Genomic DNA, 19,385 nt, shown 5'->3' on the forward strand with positions numbered 1-19,385 from the left:
AAGTGGCTTGCCAAACTGGAGTTAATGCATAATGAGATGTGGCTGTTAACATCACCACTGAGGTAATTTTTCCCAGGTTTGCCCTCACCAAGACACAGTACTATGTCTGCCAATAATGAGAAGCATAACTGTGGACATTTTTTAATTCAACTCCTTTGTTCTAAAATGTGCAAATCCTGGTCAATTCTCCATGTTTCTCGGTTTAGTTAATAACTCTCTGATGGGTTCCTTTAGTAGTAATCTGAGGCCCATTCATAGTAACACAAACACAAACCTATAAAAATATAGGCCACTATAGGTGGAAAATAAAAAAAATATAATCATGCAACCAAGAAGTAAGAATTATTTTGTTATTCTTCTATCTGGCCTACATTTTGTTAGTTGCATGTCATCTCATCCTACCTTATCAGAAATCTCTGTGATTTGGGCTCTATGTTTATAGAAAAGCTTACCATTTTTGCTCAATTTTATTTCAGATTTGTCACAGACAATAGAGCATTTTCAACCGTGTATAGTCAGTTTATCGGAGCCTCGGCAAATGAAAAACCAAAGACAAATCCAGCAGGGGGAGAAATAGAGATTGAATGGGATCGACGTTCTGATGCTGCATTGCTTGTAACTGTGAAAGGGTTAATCATTTGATGGAAACATACTGGATTTAATGATTTTTAAAAACCCACAACAATTAATGTTTTTTGTGCTTTATTAACAATAGGAGTTTTGTTAGATCCTAGGATAGAATCTCTTGAAACTCATTGACAGGACGCTTTGTAGCTAATGAGTTTTAATTTAATAATTACAATTTTATGAGACTGTAGTACCTTGGCCCTATTTTAATTAAATCTTCCAGTTTTGCACACTGCAACATTTAGCTGAGAAGCTGAGATATGATGATACTACTATGCTTTTATGTACGTTCAGAGACATTATACAGTATGGGGTTTATTCACTGAACACCGAATGAAAGTGAAGTGAGAACCAAATAGAAAAACGCAGAAAAATGATTCAACTCAGATACAGTTTTTCAAAAATTCTGTGGTTAGTCAATTAACCCCTGTCTTTGTAAATCAGCAAAATTGTGATATTTCTGTCAAATAAGAATTTTAAACACTGTTTAAATTCTTCAGCTGATTACTGTATTCACTACCAACCAAATACTTGCCAAATTGTGCTGAATGAATTTCTGCTATTTTCTTCTGAAACTAATTTGAAAACAGGTGAAATGAACTGAAGTCAAAAGGCAGCTGAATAAAACTCCCAGCAATGACCACTTACGCCATTCAAAATTCCCAAACAGGGCCACTCACATTGTTACACCAATACAACTCGAATCAAGGCTAATAACTCCAATATATCTTACAGAGGGTGCTACACATGTAGTTGCGCAAGTATAACAAGTAAACAGGGGCCCCCACAGTGTCGCCCCAACATAACTCTATGCACAACAACGGGCCTTGTTTAATCTGGAGAGACAGGAAGACATTGCTGATGAAGGTGACAAGAGTGAATGTTCTCTATGGCCCCATTCTGCCTCCCTGAGTGATCCCCCTACTGTCCACATGACAAGCCCTGCTCTTATCTATTGCACTCTAAAACACACTTAGCTTATATAGACACGGTCGACCTCTGTATAACACGTCATGCATCTTCTGTGCTGCTGCCTCTGTATAACAGAATGGATTTCCATTATCACAGGCAGGCATGTTTTAATTGCAATCCCCATTGTCTATATCAGGGGAATTAGAACAACCAAATTAAGCCAATTTGGTTGCTCTGGTTGGTTGCAGCTCAGCTGTTTGTGACATGGAGATTCAGTAGACAAAACCAAATGTGCCTTTTGTGAAAGAAAATGGGTTAAAACATCTGTAATAAACATTCAGTAAGCGTTTTTTTGGTTGCAGTTTGGTGTTTAGTGAATATACCCCTATCTATCGTGCAAAAGTCCTTTGTGTTTTTGTCAGTTCCACGTGTGATGTTAAAATATAATTTGTGTTTTTTTTTTGTTTTTTGTAAGAAGGCAGAAAAGGCCTTATGTTAGTGTTAGTGTCACTAAACATATAAATATTCTATTTAAGCATATTGCTAAACGACATAAATGTACCGTATTTAAAATAAATATATGACTACGGGTAAACCCTATGATTTATTTATTTATCACTATGGTCTGCTTACAATGTTTGAGCTGCCCAAGGATAATCATTTTACCTTTAGTATTTGTTTGTATATTTATTCCAGGTTCTCTTTTTCTTTCTGTGCTCTGTTTTGTCCTAGAAATGAAATAAAAATGTAAATTAAAGAAATTAGAACAGAATCTGAAGGGAAAAAAAATCAATGACGGAAATGTTCTGCAGATAAATTGTAATCATCCTGCACAGCGATAATGAGATAAAGATAACATTCACCTGGATCATAATTTGGATCACCATTTTGATGACAAATAATTCTTGTTGTAGCTTATTTCCCACCTGTAAAATATTTAAAGTTATCTGTGCATAGGGGACCCATAGTTTTTATTCAGAGTGATCCCCAAAACTAGTGATTACAATATAACACAAAACAATTAGTAAGATCAGTACATTGAGCCGTATTGTGAGTCACATAATAGGTTAGTGATGTCATTATCGCTTTATTCCCCCGCACACAGTGATGTAAAAATGGGGTTTTCAATTTCCAAGTAATAAAGTTAAGAAAGGGTAAAATGTGAGTATATTCCAAGAATGACAAGTCAGCACCATGGAGCTCCCAGATATTGGATATCGAAGTTATAATACACATAGTTACATAGCTGAAAAGAGACCTGCGTCCATCGAGTTCAGCCTTCCTCACATGTTTTTGCTGTTGATCCAAAAGAAGGCAAAAAAACCTAGTCTGAAGCGCTTCCAATTTTGCAACAAACTAGGAAAAGATTTCTTCTTGACCCCAAAACGGCAGTCAGATATCTCATTGGATCAAGCAGCTATTACCCCACTAATTAGAAATGATATCCCTGTATGTTATTTTTTTGCAAGTATTTATACAATTGCTGTTTAAACATCTGTATGGACTCTGATAAAACCACCTCTTCAGGCAGAGAATTTCACATCATTATAGTTCTTACTGAAAAAAAAAAAAACTTTAATTTGCCTTAAACTAAATCTCCTTTTTTCCATCCTAAACATTTGTATATTTATTGGATATTCACCCACATTGTTAGCACAGAAGGTATAGGGATTGTGTGCCAACTTCAGTAAATATCAGCCCGAACAAAAGCCCACCTAATTCCTCAATATACATTTGTCTTTCCTCATTCAATATTAGTTAGGAAAGCTGTTAAAGAAGATCTGTCACGTTACAGTATTTCATAAAAACATATTCTTCATGAAATTCAGATCAAGATTGTGCTGGAATTTCACTGAAATTCCAACACAATACAAATAAATCATAAGACAAAGTACAGCTTTGTTTTATGGTAAAACCTAAGGTTGACTTAAGGCGGAGTTCCGATGTCAACTTTTGTCCAGTCCAAGCAGCAGGCACAAATGCCAACTTTGGGATTCAGGCTTCAGGCTCTGTCTATGGAGGATCCTGTGTTCTCGTGTTCTCCATAAACCTCATTGTTGTCCTTTTGCGAATCCCCTGCTATGTTTACATTGCAGGGTTAATCCAGCCTCTAGTGGCTGTCTTCCTGACAGTCGCTAGAGGTGCTTCTGCGACGCTGGATGCGAAAATTGCATTCAGAACTTCTATAGGAAAGCATTGAGAAATGCTTTAATATGAACTGTTTGAATGCGCATATGGCTCTTGCCGCGCATGCGCATTCCACTCCACTCAGGCAGGGGAGGAGAGGTCACCAGTGCAGAGGAAGCCCGGCGCTGATTAAAGGTAAGTGGCTGAAGGGGTTTTAATCCCTTCAGCCCAGCGGAAGGAGGACCTTAAGGGTGGGGGGGACCTAAGGGTTATATAGTGTCAGGAAAACAAGTTTGTTTTCCTGACACTATAGTGATCCTTTAAGAGGAGAGCTGATAGGGATCTCTACAGAAGTGTGTTTTTAGGGATTTTTTTGAAGGACTGCAAAGACATGGAGAGTTGGATGTCCCGCGGGAGAGAATTGCATAAAGATAAGTCTGTTATCCCTTGATGTATTGCTAGCCAGAACACTCAGACTTTTTGAGGGTGCACAGCGGAACAAACAGGCCTTAAGTTAACTGGCAAAAAAAATTACACACATGACACAGTGGTAGGATGCTTATTAAGATCTTCAAACTTCACATAGTATTTTATACCTTTTCAACAAAAAGCAAGTTGACGTTTGTTAAATTTTCTGTACATCAATAGGCAGATGGTCAAGCATTGATCATCAAGATAACACTTTGCCTTTAGAAGTGGTTCTAGCTGGGCAGGCTATCATTTTTTTCTACTTTATTGGTCATCTGCCGAAAGCATTTGTGACACGTTCTTCAAAAACAATTCTAGTAATTTTCCACAGGAAACATCTAAGTTTGTGAATAGGCCAGGCTGGAGCATATCTGCAAAAATGAAGGAGATGTAGACCAGGGCACGGTTATGAAGAGCTTTATAAGTAAGCACAAGAACTTTCAACCAAATCCTAAGGGAAATAGGAAGCTAGTGTAGAGACTGACAGAAGGGTGCGGTTTGAGAGTTACTGGACGTAAGGTAGATGAGTCTGACAGAGACGTTCATTATGGACTGTTAACAGGCAATCTGGGCAGCAGAGAAAATATCTAAATAAAATCAAAACATACAGGAAGCTATACATCTCCACAAAGTAGAATAGGGCACATATATTGCTCCTTGACAGAAGTGGACTTTGTAAGCACCAATGTGTAAGAGTGGGTTCATGCTTCTGAGTAAAGGAAAATAGAGTGCATTAATTTCAACTGGTAAATTGTGGAGGTACATTGCAATCATCTGAGAGACTAGGATCTCATTGTGAATACTTTCAGCTGCATGTATTTAACAGATGTACAGCTATAGCTCATCGTTAGGACTTTACACCATATTTTTTGCTCCCTCTAGCAACAAATGTTTATCCAAGTAGTGCAAACATATTCTGCTCTTCTTTTGATCTTTATGCAATCCCTTATACGTATGATCTTCGGCCATTAAGGAATTTTTTAAATACAAATTGATGTTTTATTGGGGCAACGAAATACTGTTGAAGAGAAATGCTTGGCTGCCTATATCACTGTGAGCATGGCTGCCTTGGTTAGTGTCCATGTGCAAGTGACCATAGTGGTGGCATGGATCAGCCACATAGAGACAGATATCAAGGTGGTCGGATCTAGTGATGTCATTTATATTTTAGCATAAAACTAGCAATGCTCAAGTGTTGTAACACTGTTGTAACACTTTAGGAAATTTAGAACACTGTTAGGGATAGCTGGTCAGCAGAGTTAAGTTAAGCCAGGCCTAGGCAAACAATCGATCCCCAGATGTGCTAGAATTTCAACTGCAGTGATGTATTACTACTCTGTAGCATGACAAAGCATCATAGAAGTTGCAGTTCTACGTCATTTGGAGATCTACTGTTTGCCCAGGCCTGGGTTAAGCTGCCTTGACTTTTCTAGTTGAATCGCTGCATTAGGACTTTACGATGCATATAGCTAAAAGTTTTAGTTCATGTTTTGAGGGTCTATCAAACAGCTAAAGGTGCCTCTCACTATTTAAATATTGGTGATGGGCTACAGCCAATTCGCCAGGCTCTAGTATATTTGAATTGAGCCTTTCTGGATCTTCCATGTGTATATATGTTTGAAGTATATTTATATTTATTCACTACTTCCCTTCATAATAAAGTGAATTGTGTTTGCAATTAATTTGGAAATAAAGTGAATTTGTCAACCAGGCTGAGATATCTAATTAAACTCATAATAAACTAGCTTATCTCAATAAAGCAATATTAATTTTCCTATGTTTTTTTTTTTTATCCAGTCCCATTGCAGAAAGATCAACAAGAATGTAATTCAAATATTTTATGACTCAAATATTGTATACTTGTTAATTATACTCCAATCAAATAGCGCCAGGATTCCTGTCACTTAACAACACACTGGCTGCCATTGCTTCTCTCTCCTGGTAGTTTGTTTTTTACCTGAAAGGAATTCTTGCACTGACTGACGGGAGTATAATTAACAATTACCAAATACTGTACTTATTATTAATCATAGGCCTATTTCAGAGTATATGAATATGTTTTATGGCTGCAGACATCTTATGATTTAAAGCCAGACATACAGATAATGATGAACAAAAATATTATTATTTATATTTTTAGAACACTGTCACAATGTTTAGTTGTCTTTGCATCAAAAACGAGTTGACTTTTATAAGTAACTTACTGCTATTAAATATTAAAAGACGGCATGTAAACTTTATATCAATGCCCATTTACTATAATGTGCTCTTTTGTCTCATAGATTTTATACAGAAAACATTTGCTTTCAAAATTCACTTGACACTCCAAGTACATCATTTTCATTCCCAAATTATGAGTATATTTCTATTAAAATATTTTAAAGAGTTTTAAAGGATATTTCATATAGAAATGTCTGCATAATAAACTTGCTACTACATATAAGGGATATCTATAATTTGTATATTCATTATCATTTTATTATAATGATAATGCCTTAGCTTTAATATAATTCTTTTTTAATTTCTATTTTTAAGAAATTACACCAGGGATTCTTTGGTACCTAATTAACTACTATTAAATATTAGTGCCTTTACACCGTTTTATTATTATTATTTTTGTAAATGATAAGAGATCTCAGACTAGGAGGCTAAGTTGTAGGATTGCTAATGCAAACAATGAGTAAAATGTTAGCCGTGGCTGTGATTCTAGCACTGTGTGAGCGCTGAGAGGAGATGTTGTGACATGGCTGGGGATGCTCAGATGCTGCTTCCAGTCACACAGCATCCCTCATCCTCCCTGTCCTGCCGCTGCCATGGCAATCAGAGGAGGACCAAACTCCCTCGCAACCCCGCCCCCCCGACGGCGAGTCAACGTTCGAACCGGCCAATCACAAGTGGCCGGGCGGGCGGGAAAGTGGGGCGTGGCCAGCCTACCTTGCTCGGCTCGAGCCGCCAGTCTCTATAGGTAGAGGTGGGCGGGGCCGAGACTTCCCATTGGCTGCCTCTCACCTCTCCGTTAGCAACGGCGCCTGCACCACTCCATCCTAGCAACCCCCACGCCGGCGCCATTACTCTCCGTTGGCAGCCCCCCCTCCCCGCTCCGCCCCCCCTCCCTCCATTCACTCAGTGTTTTCCCAGTCTCCTCCTCACAGGCCGGGGGCTAGCTGCCGTGAGAGAGCGCCCGCCTCCTCTCCCTCCTCCTCCCGGGGCCCAGGACACGAGGAGGAGGAGCCTGCCTCCATTATTTATATTTTGTCTCCCTTTTTATTTTCCTCCCCTCCTTCAAAGTCTGACACGTCCGCAGTGAGTGAGTGGCGTTGGCAGCCTGTCAATCCGTCACCGGGGCCGGCAGCGGCAAATAGCGGGCAACACAGCACAAGCCGGAGCCATAAATCCCCCCCCTCCCCGCCCGGGAGCCCCGGCACCGGCCCCCCATCCATCTCTCAGCTTCATCAAACCCGCCGGCCGCCGAGCAGGAGGAAAACAAACTTTTTATGATTGCTGCTCTGAGGCATCATTCTCCTCATCATCCTCACACCGGGCACCTTAACCATTTCTATCACCCACCCCAGCAACCTGGCTCTGCTTAATACCCTCATTAATACTCCGAGCTAGCTAGTACTGCTACCCCCACAACCCCCTGCACACAACTTTCACACAGACTTTTTATCACCCCCCCACACCACCACCACCTTTTTTATAGATACACATATATATTTCTTTTCTTTCTTTGACTGTTTTTTTCATTGCTTTTATTGGAAGGTGGTATGCAAGGAAGCTCCATCCAGTGCACTGATTTATTTGTTTCTCTTTGAAAGGAGACGAAAAGAAGAAGAAGAAGCTGGAGATTGAGAGGCGCCTTAGATTGGAGAGAAATTGCTATTTAAAAAAAAAAAAAAGGGTGTGAAGGATTGAAGAACCAAAAGAGCAGCCCTGGTGTGAAATGAAACAGATACCATAAAGAAAATAAAACACACAGACGATCGATGGACTGTGCTGCCAGCAGCGAGGATCGTGCACCATGTGTTATTATTACCTTTCCTGATGAGATCTATCTGACTTAATTGTGGGAAAATCCTCTACATATCTGTCATTTGCTTTGCTTCTTCTTTTAATTATTTATTTTTTGTATGGATGGGGGACGAGCACTGAAAATAAACTTGACTGAACAGATAAAGCAAGCAGCCCCAGTACATCAACGACTGACAGAGAAGAAACGTGTAGCTTTTGCTTATTAATGACATCTTTAAAAGACGTGCCTATTTTTTTTTCTGACTGTTTGCTGATTTGACTTGTTTTGGAATAAAAACAATTGAAGTTGTCATTAGAAATATATAAAACCGTTTTTTTTTCTCTTATCAAGCAGCTTTCTGAAAATTCTGAAAGAACTTTAAAACAAGAACACTCTCCATTCTTTTTGAAATCTAGACATGATGTGCAAACCACTGCATGCCTTTCACTGCTTTTACCTCAATGGGATAAACTGTCACTGGCCTTGTGTTTTATGAAAATTTTCATGACCAAGAACTAAAAGGGAAAAAAAACAAAAAACTTGACAACTTTTTTATGACTTCCTGCAGAACAGCTTTATGGTGGAGTTACAAATCTGACTTTTAAAATATACAAAACAATCAGAAGTTTGTTTCACCTATTGTGCTACTTGTTTATTTTGTATTATCTGTGTTAGTGTCCAGTTCATTTCCAGATTTGTGGATGGGCCTTATTTTTGTGGAATGAAGATCAACCATAGAGCTTGAATTGAAGCCAGCCTACCCAGGGTGATAAGAGGTCTCAGGCTGGGATCTGAAGCTTGTCATTGTTGATGTGTGGGGCAGTGACCCCCCAGCGGTACTTTTCCTGACTGTGAGGTCCTCCTTGCAGTCTGCGTTGCCATTGATTGGGTTGCGGTGAGGAGTATGGACGAACAGACAAGGATGATGCAGACTTTAGCCGGAGTGAGCATGGCCGGTCACTCAGTACAAGGGGGAATGACTTTGCCTCCTCCCCATGGACACGATGGGACAGACGGGGACGGCAGAAAGCAGGACATAGGAGACATCCTGCACCAGATCATGACCATCACTGATCAAAGCCTGGATGAGGCACAAGCAAAGTTGGTTTTCATTGCAATAAAAAAAAAAAAAAAAAAAAACAACAACAAAAAAAAAAGCATCACCCTTTTCCCTCCCCACACAATCACAGCAGCTCATCACTCCTGTTCATCCTGGAGTGAGCCACTTCTCCGTGCAGGCAGTTTGTCAAATAAACCAACACATGTTTGGGTAGATATGAGCGAAGGCTGAACGATGCAGCTGGAGGCTCCTTCTCCTTGCGTGGGGATGAGATGGTACACAAGCACACTGGTATAAGCACAGCTCGCAGCAATAATCAGGCTCTTGTTTAATCTTGTGTGTAGATATACTCCCCTGATGCCTGTAAATGCTACTTCCAGGACCCCTATTGTCCTGCCTCTGGGGTAGAACACGTCCCTACGTAGGAAAAGTGATAATTATATATAAATGCACCTTGACAGAGACCACTTTAATTTCAGTCATTTATAGGTGTATATATATTGTCAGGCAGATCCATATAAATTTAAAAAAATCACTCAGGTGTCCTTTTAGGGAGTTTCTTTATTTAATGTCAATCCCCATATAGAGTATTATTTATAGGTACAGCTCTGCATCACTTAGTTTCCTACCAACAAATATATATGATGTAGATTACATGCCACTTATCTAAATAATCATGGACCAATAACTGTTTTTTTTTTCCTACTAAATCATTTATTGTTTTATCACTGGCAACATGTTTGCATGCTTTGTACATAACACTCTCTCTTTAAAAGGGTTTATGTAGAAAGCGTGCACAGTTGTGTTTTTTAATCATGCTTTGTTTATGTGACTGTGCTTAGTTTATTAGCTTAACATTACAAAATCCATCTGCCATTCATTTCCTAAGGAGCTCCTATCGTCTCCTTATCCTTCAGCAAATAGAAGCATTATTTATTTTTGTGTGTACATTAGCTGGATTATTTCTGGAGTTGCTGCAGTTTAAATAAAATAATAAAACAAAATGATTTTAAAATACATGTTGTATGGTAAACGTGCTTGGAAAATATATGTTAGACAAAAGTTGGCCCCTTTTAATAAATCAGTTGTGCTTTGAATTAAAGCTGCTTGTTGAAGACACTGTTAGATTTATATTTACAATAATAGCAAACTAATTTGACATGTGAGTAAACATTACAAATTGCAACCCCTTTATGTTAAAAGCTCAACTTGCAACTTATCTAACAGCTTTGGCATGAATAGCAGGTGTTTCTTTAATTCTCCCCAAAGTAAAACATGTTGATGAAAATTAATAAACAACATATGGCATATAAATCAAGTATTTTTTATGACAGATACACGAGTGAAAGTAATGCCTATGTATTGTTTTTTTAGTGGCCATGGCATATTATTGTAGTTTAGTCCCAGATTAATTTTCATTATTAATATCCAAAATATTTTATACTGTCATTATTATTATTTATAATGTATAGTTTTTATTGTACATCACTGTTGTATATGTTGGCACATGCTAAAGAATTTGTAATATGTCACTTTGGGGTAATATTTTTATACTTAATTATTTTTCAGAAAACACGCACTTAATTGTCATAGGATGAAGCCAGCCCTCTTCAGCGTTCTCTGTGAAATCAAAGAAAAAACAGGTAGGGGAATGCTATTTCTTTTATCTACACCCTGAAAATGGCTTGTGCTACATACTGTTTGCCCTGGCTGTACACAGACTCATGTCTTGGAGCTGGGCAACGCCATCTTTGTTTCCTTGTCTATTCTGTGTATTAAAATCAGCTTATAAAAAGGAGGAAAGTGTTAATAACCTGTCCATAGCTAAAAAGGTGGAAACCGTGATTATTCTATAGGGGATGGGGAGGGTAGATTTGAACCTGCATCAGACACAACGTTCTTCTCATAGGTTAAGGAGCAGTTGGATGTCTCCTTGGTTTTATCATTTCTTTAACAGGACAATGCAATTGGCAGGTATATGACTTTAACCTGTTAATGTCCAGTTAAATATGCAATGCAATCCATAAAAGAAGAGCTAAGGAAGTTTAGGTTTTGCAGTTTAAGATATATGTTTCCTATATGTGATGTGGTCCCCAAAAAAGAGATATTGCTACAGACCTGTACAAGCAGGGGCCACAGGAGACTAGGTCCTGGTATGTGTTTGTGATGAAATGTGTAGCCCATCATTACAGCTATTTACTTCTCAGAAATGTCCAAATCCCCATCATGAGATCAATAAAAGAATCTGAGCTGCTGACACCAAATCAGATTATTAATTAACTTCAGGTCTCACTGAAAAAGAAAACTGTTGTGAGTTTAAAACATTTTTTAAAGGCATCCTTAAAATGCACAAATAAAATAAATATTTAAAATAGTTTAACACAATTAGTGTTTTGTGTGCTTGTTATGCCTTGGGTTCTTGATTTATAATAGGTATTATTACTTTTGTTCAAAGGGCAGTGTTAATTTGCGATGAAAACAATGGTTATTGCCTCTTGTCATATTTCCGAGATATAGGAAAATTAATAGATAAAAAAGAACGTATCGCAGACGTACACAAATATATGCGTGTTATTGTTCATGAAGAATGTTTTATTCTTTAAGTATTTTCTACGTCATGGAATAAGTAATGTTATAAAATTAATCTTGATATATGCTCTTGTATCCAATTTAAAATATATATTTAAAAAAGTAGTACTTAAAGTAGTAGAATTATACCCTTGAAACATTACTATATAAAGATTATTTTATTTTCAAAAATATGTATTTTCCTAATTTCATATATTTTTCACCAGTATTTTTCACCAGTTTTTATGGTTAATCAGTATTATTGGTTAGAAATTCATTAATAATGTAATCTACAGAATGCATAAAAGCTACCCTAAAATTTGATTGTTTTGTACCAGTGGGTATTCCTATGTATTCCCTAAATTGCTAATATAGTTTATTAAATAATATAATTTATCGATTACACTGGTCTAAAAAATATTATTCATATAAAAATACATATTTTTGTTCTCATTGGTTTATTCATTAAAGTCCTGGGTCCAGCCATGCGGAAGTTAAAATACTCATTCTATATTTTGTTTTATTTAATTTATTTATTTCATAAAAAGTGATCATTAAATAATCCAGGGATTTCAAGGGTGTCAGATCACCAGAACCCATTAAGGGTGTCAGTTTCAGTGTTGAGCTTGTCAGTGATACATTGTAGCAAATCAAATGACTACAATATATATATTAATTGCTGGCACACCTAATCAATCACCGTCAATTTTCGTGTGTGGAGGTTTTTTTTCCCTTAAACCCCCAAATCTATCTCTTTAATTGCTGCTTTCTGTTGGAATAATACATAGTGATCTGATCATAGGAACACTTCCATAGCTAGCAATAAGCTGTGCATATTTTTAGTGTCCTTTACATTATGTTAACAACAAAAACATGAATTTTAATTGCATCAGATCATTTTCTTGATCCAGGTGTGAATACGCAGCAAACCACAAAATCTTAACCTGTAAATTCTTTAATTTTAATACGATTATAGACAAAAGGACACCAGAGCCACACTTAAAATATTTAAATATAGCCCTGGGTGTATATGAAAAATATAATTTTTGTGTCATCTTGCACTCTAAAATATGTAGCTATTTGACCCATATATGCTAATTATCATAAATGTAGATTTGGTTATGCTATAATTAAAAACTCATAATAGCTAGAAAGAAAAATCTCCAATCTCAGTCCATTGAAGGTTAGACTATAAGGAAATGCAGTCTCTGTGGACAGGGGGTTTATCCAGTGCATATGTCCAGTGATTTCCTAGACTCGTATGTGAAAGTAAAATTGACAATGGAAAAAAATACATAAATGGATAAGGACTGGCCTATTCCATTATTAATGAGAAGATGTTTGTTTAAATAGTCATTTTAACATACAGAGAATCATTGGGCTTTATATCAGTAACTCGTGTTTTGGTTGAAATTCTGGCTCGTATCGTATTGTAAGTAAGACAGTAATCACCTTGCATCATTGTTGTGCTGTGATGTAAAGACAAGTGTTATTCAGAGAGGGGAAAAAGAATAGACAAATGTAATTTGCACATTGCATTACTGTTATCTGTCCGATTTTGTAACAACTGTGCTGTAACGGTAGAAGCAGCTGGTTCTGTAGTTATAAACAATGCTGAATTTCAAGTGTTTGTTTTTACTCTCAGTGGCTGCAATCTGTTTAATGTCAGCGAGGGCGGCTGGTTTGTGTGCTTATATTAACATGGAAACTTTACCATATTAACCATTCTAAATGAAAAGGCTCATGAAATGCTCTTTGTCTTTTAACCATATTATTGTTTCAAAGCCTATGCTCTACACCCCATATCTATCAAAATGCTGGATCAGAGGAATAATATTCTTTATTTCATTTTACATGACGATTGTTTAATTCTTTGGCAATTTTAATCTTCACTTGAGATCAGAAGCCAAGTTGACATCATTAATGACACATAGGGCACGTTGGTATATGAGTTACTTTTATTTTGACTAGAAATGCACTGGGCCTTTCTTTAAAAATATTTGTGTGAATGAGACCAGCTCTGAAGGTTTTTGTACATGTGTGCCTTCTAAAAGGCAGCTACAAGGTTACAGGCATTTATAATTATTTTACCCATAAATATTAGTTTTAATTAAATATCGGTTTTAAGAAAATAAATATCGTGTTTGTGTGTTTGTATTTTGGATCCAAGACCTTTACTTTCCCAGAATTACCCTCCTATTGTGGGTTTGTGCATTTTGATTAATTTTAAATCAAGCCAAGAAAAAAAAAGTCTAAGATTAAGCCTGCATGCTCAATGTTTGTTGCATGTAGATGAAGAATGACTTTTTTTCAAATTAAATAAACAGGCTCTAGATTTTTCAGCTAGCCACAGGCATAAAAATCAATACACGTGAACATATGATTGTGTATGGATGTTTTTTTTTTTTTCTTCTTTTGTCAACGAGCGCAGCCTGAATGTAAGTTTTATCCCCAAGTGGGTATACACTGGCAAAACTGAGATTGCTTCATTAGTATTGTGAACTGAGAAAATTAGAAATATTTCTTAGTTTGTCATAGGAGACCTAACAACCTCATTGATCTCCGAGAACACCAGATTTAGATTTCCACTGAGTTGTGACATCCGTCAGTGATGAATTGCAAAGAGTTTTGGGTAACACACAACACGGACTTTTGCATCCCTAAAACATTTTGTATTTTAAAAAGAGTCTGCTCGCTGACTTCTTGCATTTTTCCATTCACACAATGAAAGGTAATGGTTTTTGTTTCTGATCTAATAATGTAGCTTATAACACTTATAAAATGAGGGTACACTGACAGTTGATAGTCACCCATAAATATATGCTCACCATGGAGCAGAAAGCTTAAATGGCGTTCATTTAATAGTAATGTCTAATGGCATACGTGATGGTTTGCCAGATTTGTGGCCTTTTGCGAGTCTTATAAGCAGGACCTACTTGGGAAGATCATAAAATGTAATGAACTTCTCCAGTGAGTGCGGTGTCCGTAGGGGAAGCTAGAAGGACCGTCTCGGGCTAGTACAAGGATTTTTATATGCCTAAGGAGGGTCGGTAAAAACGCTCAGTGAATGTTTTTGACCCAGAAAAAATGATGTGAGTAGTCAGTAGGGAGACATTAACTGCTTCAATGCCAGTCCAGCCTGTAGAGAACAACATAATATGCTGTTTGTCCATATATTTACTTAAAGGTTAACCTTGTAATAACATATTGAAACAATACTTTTTAATGAACTAGCTCCAATGTTTGTACTAGTACACAAACTGAAGTTTCATATGCATTTCCAACTAACAAGTTTAGTAGGTCCAAATTCTTAAAAGATTGGTGAGCGTGTCTGAATGTTTCTGTCTAAAAGGATCTGTATGTTACACCTTTTGCTTTATAAGAAAGTTACCTGTATCTCCGATGGATATTCAGATAATTAACAAAGAAACCTCTCCTCGGCTAGTACTGTAAGCAGTGCAATTTTGTCAATGTATGGTATGTGTTAAAAGGGTCATATTTATTTTTAAACCTTCATTATAAGGTAAATCTCAATTATCTACAGAAAATGTCTTTATATTGCATGGTTTTAATTTTAACTTCTATTTTTGACGTAACTATTAGAATAGAAATTTCTCATTCAAAATGTAAAGGCCTTCCTTTAGAGAGTTATCATAGATCGCATAGCTGCATAATGCTTGCCGTCTTCACTAAAATGTTTCCTTTAGAAACCCATGGCATTACTTTAAGAATGACCGATTTCCTATTGTCCAGAATAAAAATATCTGCAATATCTTGGAAAATCAATGTACGTGCACACATTTGGTACAAATAAAAGCAGCTTCAAAACCAATTTAACCCGTTTTCAGATTTCTTCCTAAACGTAAATACAACCCACTTTGACTCAGTGTTTTCTGTTTGAAAATTCATAGTGTGATTAAATGTATGTACAAATGTTTTTGTTAAATCTTATTTTTTTTTCAAAATCCCATTTCCGTTCCTTTTCCATTTTTATAAACGGATACGTTTTAGCTATAAATTTGAATTTAGACAATTGGCAACAGTTTACCATTCAGGTTAATATGTCCAATTTGACACTGACATTGCAGTCATCAGCTGACCAAATTAATCTTGCTGCTCCTGCAGCCTTAGTTCAGGTATCACAAGAGTTAAACAGCCAACATGATTGAACTTGATTATAAAGGTCTGTTTCCAGAGAATATCATAGCTTCCTCTTCTAAGGTTAAACGCCATCCAGTTATCAATGCAAACTCAATAAATGAAGATAATCATGTGCAGTTCGAAAACATTAGTGAGCACACCATTTATATTATGTATAATAACTAAATAAGATATATTAATGTTTTGTCCTATCCCTGTTTATTATACTTTTTGTAGACAATGTGCATTTTTGTCTAGTAACACAGGTTCATAGATTCTGTGCTAGAGGGCAAAAGGTTATAATAAAACTCATTTACCTGGTCTTTTTGAATCAGTTACTTAATTTTTGTTTTCCTGCCGTAGATAAGCTACATTGCTCCCTCAATCTCAGGTTGCCAGTTGTTATAAAGAAATCCTTATGTTAGTAATATATAAAATGTGTAATTATTGCAGTGTTGGGATAGAAGAATATTACACATTTATTCCTTTCTGCACATTGAGATACGTTTTATGAGGACAGCATGAATGTCATATATTTCAAATGGCCCTATAAAAGTTATCACATACTGAAAAAGAATATTGGAATAGGGCTTGCCATATTCTCTATCGTTTACGGGGTCCCTCCAAGATGTTGTTATACAAAAAATCTGTCTGTTGCCGAAGTTAGCGTGTAAAGTGGGGTGCTTGTTTAACCTCTTCATGCCACCATCCCAGAGAAATCAGAAGGTACGTAATTGGAGAGCATGCATTTTACCCCATATGCACTGAAAGGCTTGCCTCTGCCTCTGTCAGAGTGGGGGATAAGGGCAGAAATTATATATGACATTGATTCAATTTGAATATTGACCTACATGTAATTTCAAGAGATGCAGCTGGCCAGGAAAAAGCAATAAGAACTAGATTAGTGTCAGTATTCCTTTCACAACATATTTGCTAACAATAACATATTATTTATATATTAATAGTTACTAGTTCACTGCACATTATATTTACATTTAGTATATATTACTTAGATGGATTACAGTACAGTGTGCATGTTTTGTTTGCTGGAATTTTCCAATACAATGCTATAGTCAGATAAAAAATAAATAATCAGAATGCTAGAACCTTTAATGTACACAGTTTATTTAAAGCTTCTTACAATACATGCATGTAGAGATCAGTATATATATATATATGTGTGTGTATGTTTTGTACAATTCGTGAAGGATATACAGACTCACTCTGACAGACTCTACATGATCTATTTACTAAACCACACGTTGTAGTGACTTGGTAACTTCATTGCAAAACCTAGACTTATACAGCTAAACTGGAAAAAAATCTCCAAATCAGCTTTATTAACAGCTTGTCTCTGTTAGCATGACATTTTTTTTTTTTTTTTAATTCATTACAATTAACCGCTGAATGAATAACCTTAAAATGATACAGGCTGTACAGTCTTATTCACTAGTCGGCTATATACTTTTTTGTTATTATCTGATTCATCATAAATAGTAGTGACCCTAGTTATATGTATATCTCCATCAGTATTGTCTTTGAGGCCCTAAGCCAGGGATAGGCCACTTTCAGCACTGCGGATGTTGTGGACTACATCCCCCATGATGCTCTTACACCTATGATGCTGGCAAAGCATCATGGAAGGTGTAGTCTAAAACATCTGGAGTGCCGAAGGTTGCCTATGCCTGCATAAGCTATGTATTAGTGCACATTTGACATCACGTGTACAAAGTAACATGTTTTAGTGAATACAAGGATTAGCTGTGTGACTGTCTTGTCTTATTGCTGGAAAGAAATGTATTTGTTTGCTCTGACATTTTATTCCCTCCCTTATTGCACCAATTCATGCCAGGAGAAGAATACAGTGTTTGTTTCTCCACAGCTTTGTTTAAACCCACCCTCTTACCAAGGCTGATGAGACATGCTTAGATAGATAGCACCAGCCTTACAGTACATGCCTTTCCTATCATGCTGACCTTGTGTCACTTTCTCTTTTCAGGCTGCACAGGTTGTGAATTATGAACGCTGTAAATAATTCACATCAATATTTAATATAAATTATTAAAGTTTCTGTCAGGTCTCACTGTCGCTGCTTCTGCAAACTTTGAGCAATTTCACAAGCCTTACTGATGAATGGCAATTTAAAAACCTACAACTTATAGCAAGGCTTTCAGTAATAATGATGTAGCGAAAAAAACAGCTGGAATTTCTAGCCATATGCCCCAGTCACCCCATAATACACTTATTATACTGCATTTTATACAAGCTAATTTTCAACCCATTGTACAACTATACTGAATTCATTGGTGCTTTTAGCAGTCTATTATTGACATATAATATGCATGCAAACCCTCAATCTAAACAGACTCGTTACAGCTACATCACTCGCAGATTTGAACCCTTTGATATAAATCTTTCCTGAAAACCCTACATACAATTGGCATAGACTAATATAGTGCATTTTCCAAATCCCAATTCTTTAATTTGTTTTCTTAAGCTTGAAAAAACTTTGGTTTCTTGTGTTTTAAAGCAATGCACACTTTGAACTTGCTGTCACTACTCAACAACAATAAGATTTTATTTATGTATGCATGTGTGTGTGTGTGTGTATGAGTGTATATATATATATATATATATATATATATATATATATATAGCTATGCTTTGATATTAGTGTATATATACTAGGTATTGAAATTGCATTTCGAACTTCTCCATATTTCCTGTGAATGGCTTGGATATATTTTCTTTCACCTACTATTTTTTTATTTAGCTGCCCTTCAGTTTCCTTACATCAGCAAGTGTGTGAGAAAACACAAATTAGAATTCCGGCATTTTTACACACTTCCTACAATCTCCCTGGTGTGTGTTCTCCTTACCGTTCCTTGCAACAGCAGGGAGCTTATAGAAATTGCTAATAAATTTAACACTGGCACAGAGACGTAAACCCACGAGGATTCCTAGTTTGTCACATAAAATAGCAACACACACAGCTTTAGTTGCCAAGTATAAGGGTCATCTGCCCTGCATGTGTCTTTTCCTCCTCAAAACCCACATCATAGCTTGTTCTTCTGTTAACTGTCTGGTGTTAGCAGATAGGGACATGGACCAACAATTTGAAATGATGAAACATATTTGAATGTGATGTGGTTACGAATGTAATGCTGCATCAGTGACACAGGGAATCATAAATGAAATGTTTCAGAGCAGGAGATTATAAATAATCGAAATCCACATTTGTGCCTCGTGTTGTTTTTTTAAGTCTGTACTTGTGTTCTACTAATGAGAGAGTTTTCTTTAAACTCTGAAAGAAAGAAAGATCAAGTTGTACTTTAAGTAAATAGAATATAATTGGACTGAGTTAATTCTGTGTCGTGCAGAAAAATTCAAATGTGTTGAGGTTATTGCTGAGCATTATGGGAAAATGGTCAACAACAGAAGGTGTGCCAACAATGAGCATTTAATGTTCTA

General features: G+C 36.5%; 1 protein-coding gene across 2 annotated transcripts in view; it reads left to right on the forward strand.

The window, feature by feature from the left end:
* The first annotated feature begins 7,852 nt into the window (after positions 1–7,852).
* PBX3 (PBX homeobox 3) overlaps positions 7,853–19,385 on the forward strand; it is a 216,741-nt gene continuing 205,208 nt past the window's right edge. For both annotated transcript variants that reach the window (XM_063432286.1, XM_063432287.1), the window contains exons 1-2: positions 7,853–9,247; positions 10,776–10,849. In XM_063432286.1, coding sequence (XP_063288356.1) covers positions 9,051–9,247; positions 10,776–10,849 — 271 coding nt within the window. In that variant the 5' untranslated portion in view covers positions 7,853–9,050. The remainder of the gene's footprint in view (positions 9,248–10,775; positions 10,850–19,385) is intronic.

The sequence above is a fragment of the Pelobates fuscus genome, chromosome 9 (genome assembly GCF_036172605.1).
Source record: "Pelobates fuscus isolate aPelFus1 chromosome 9, aPelFus1.pri, whole genome shotgun sequence".
NCBI lineage: Eukaryota > Metazoa > Chordata > Amphibia > Anura > Pelobatidae > Pelobates > Pelobates fuscus.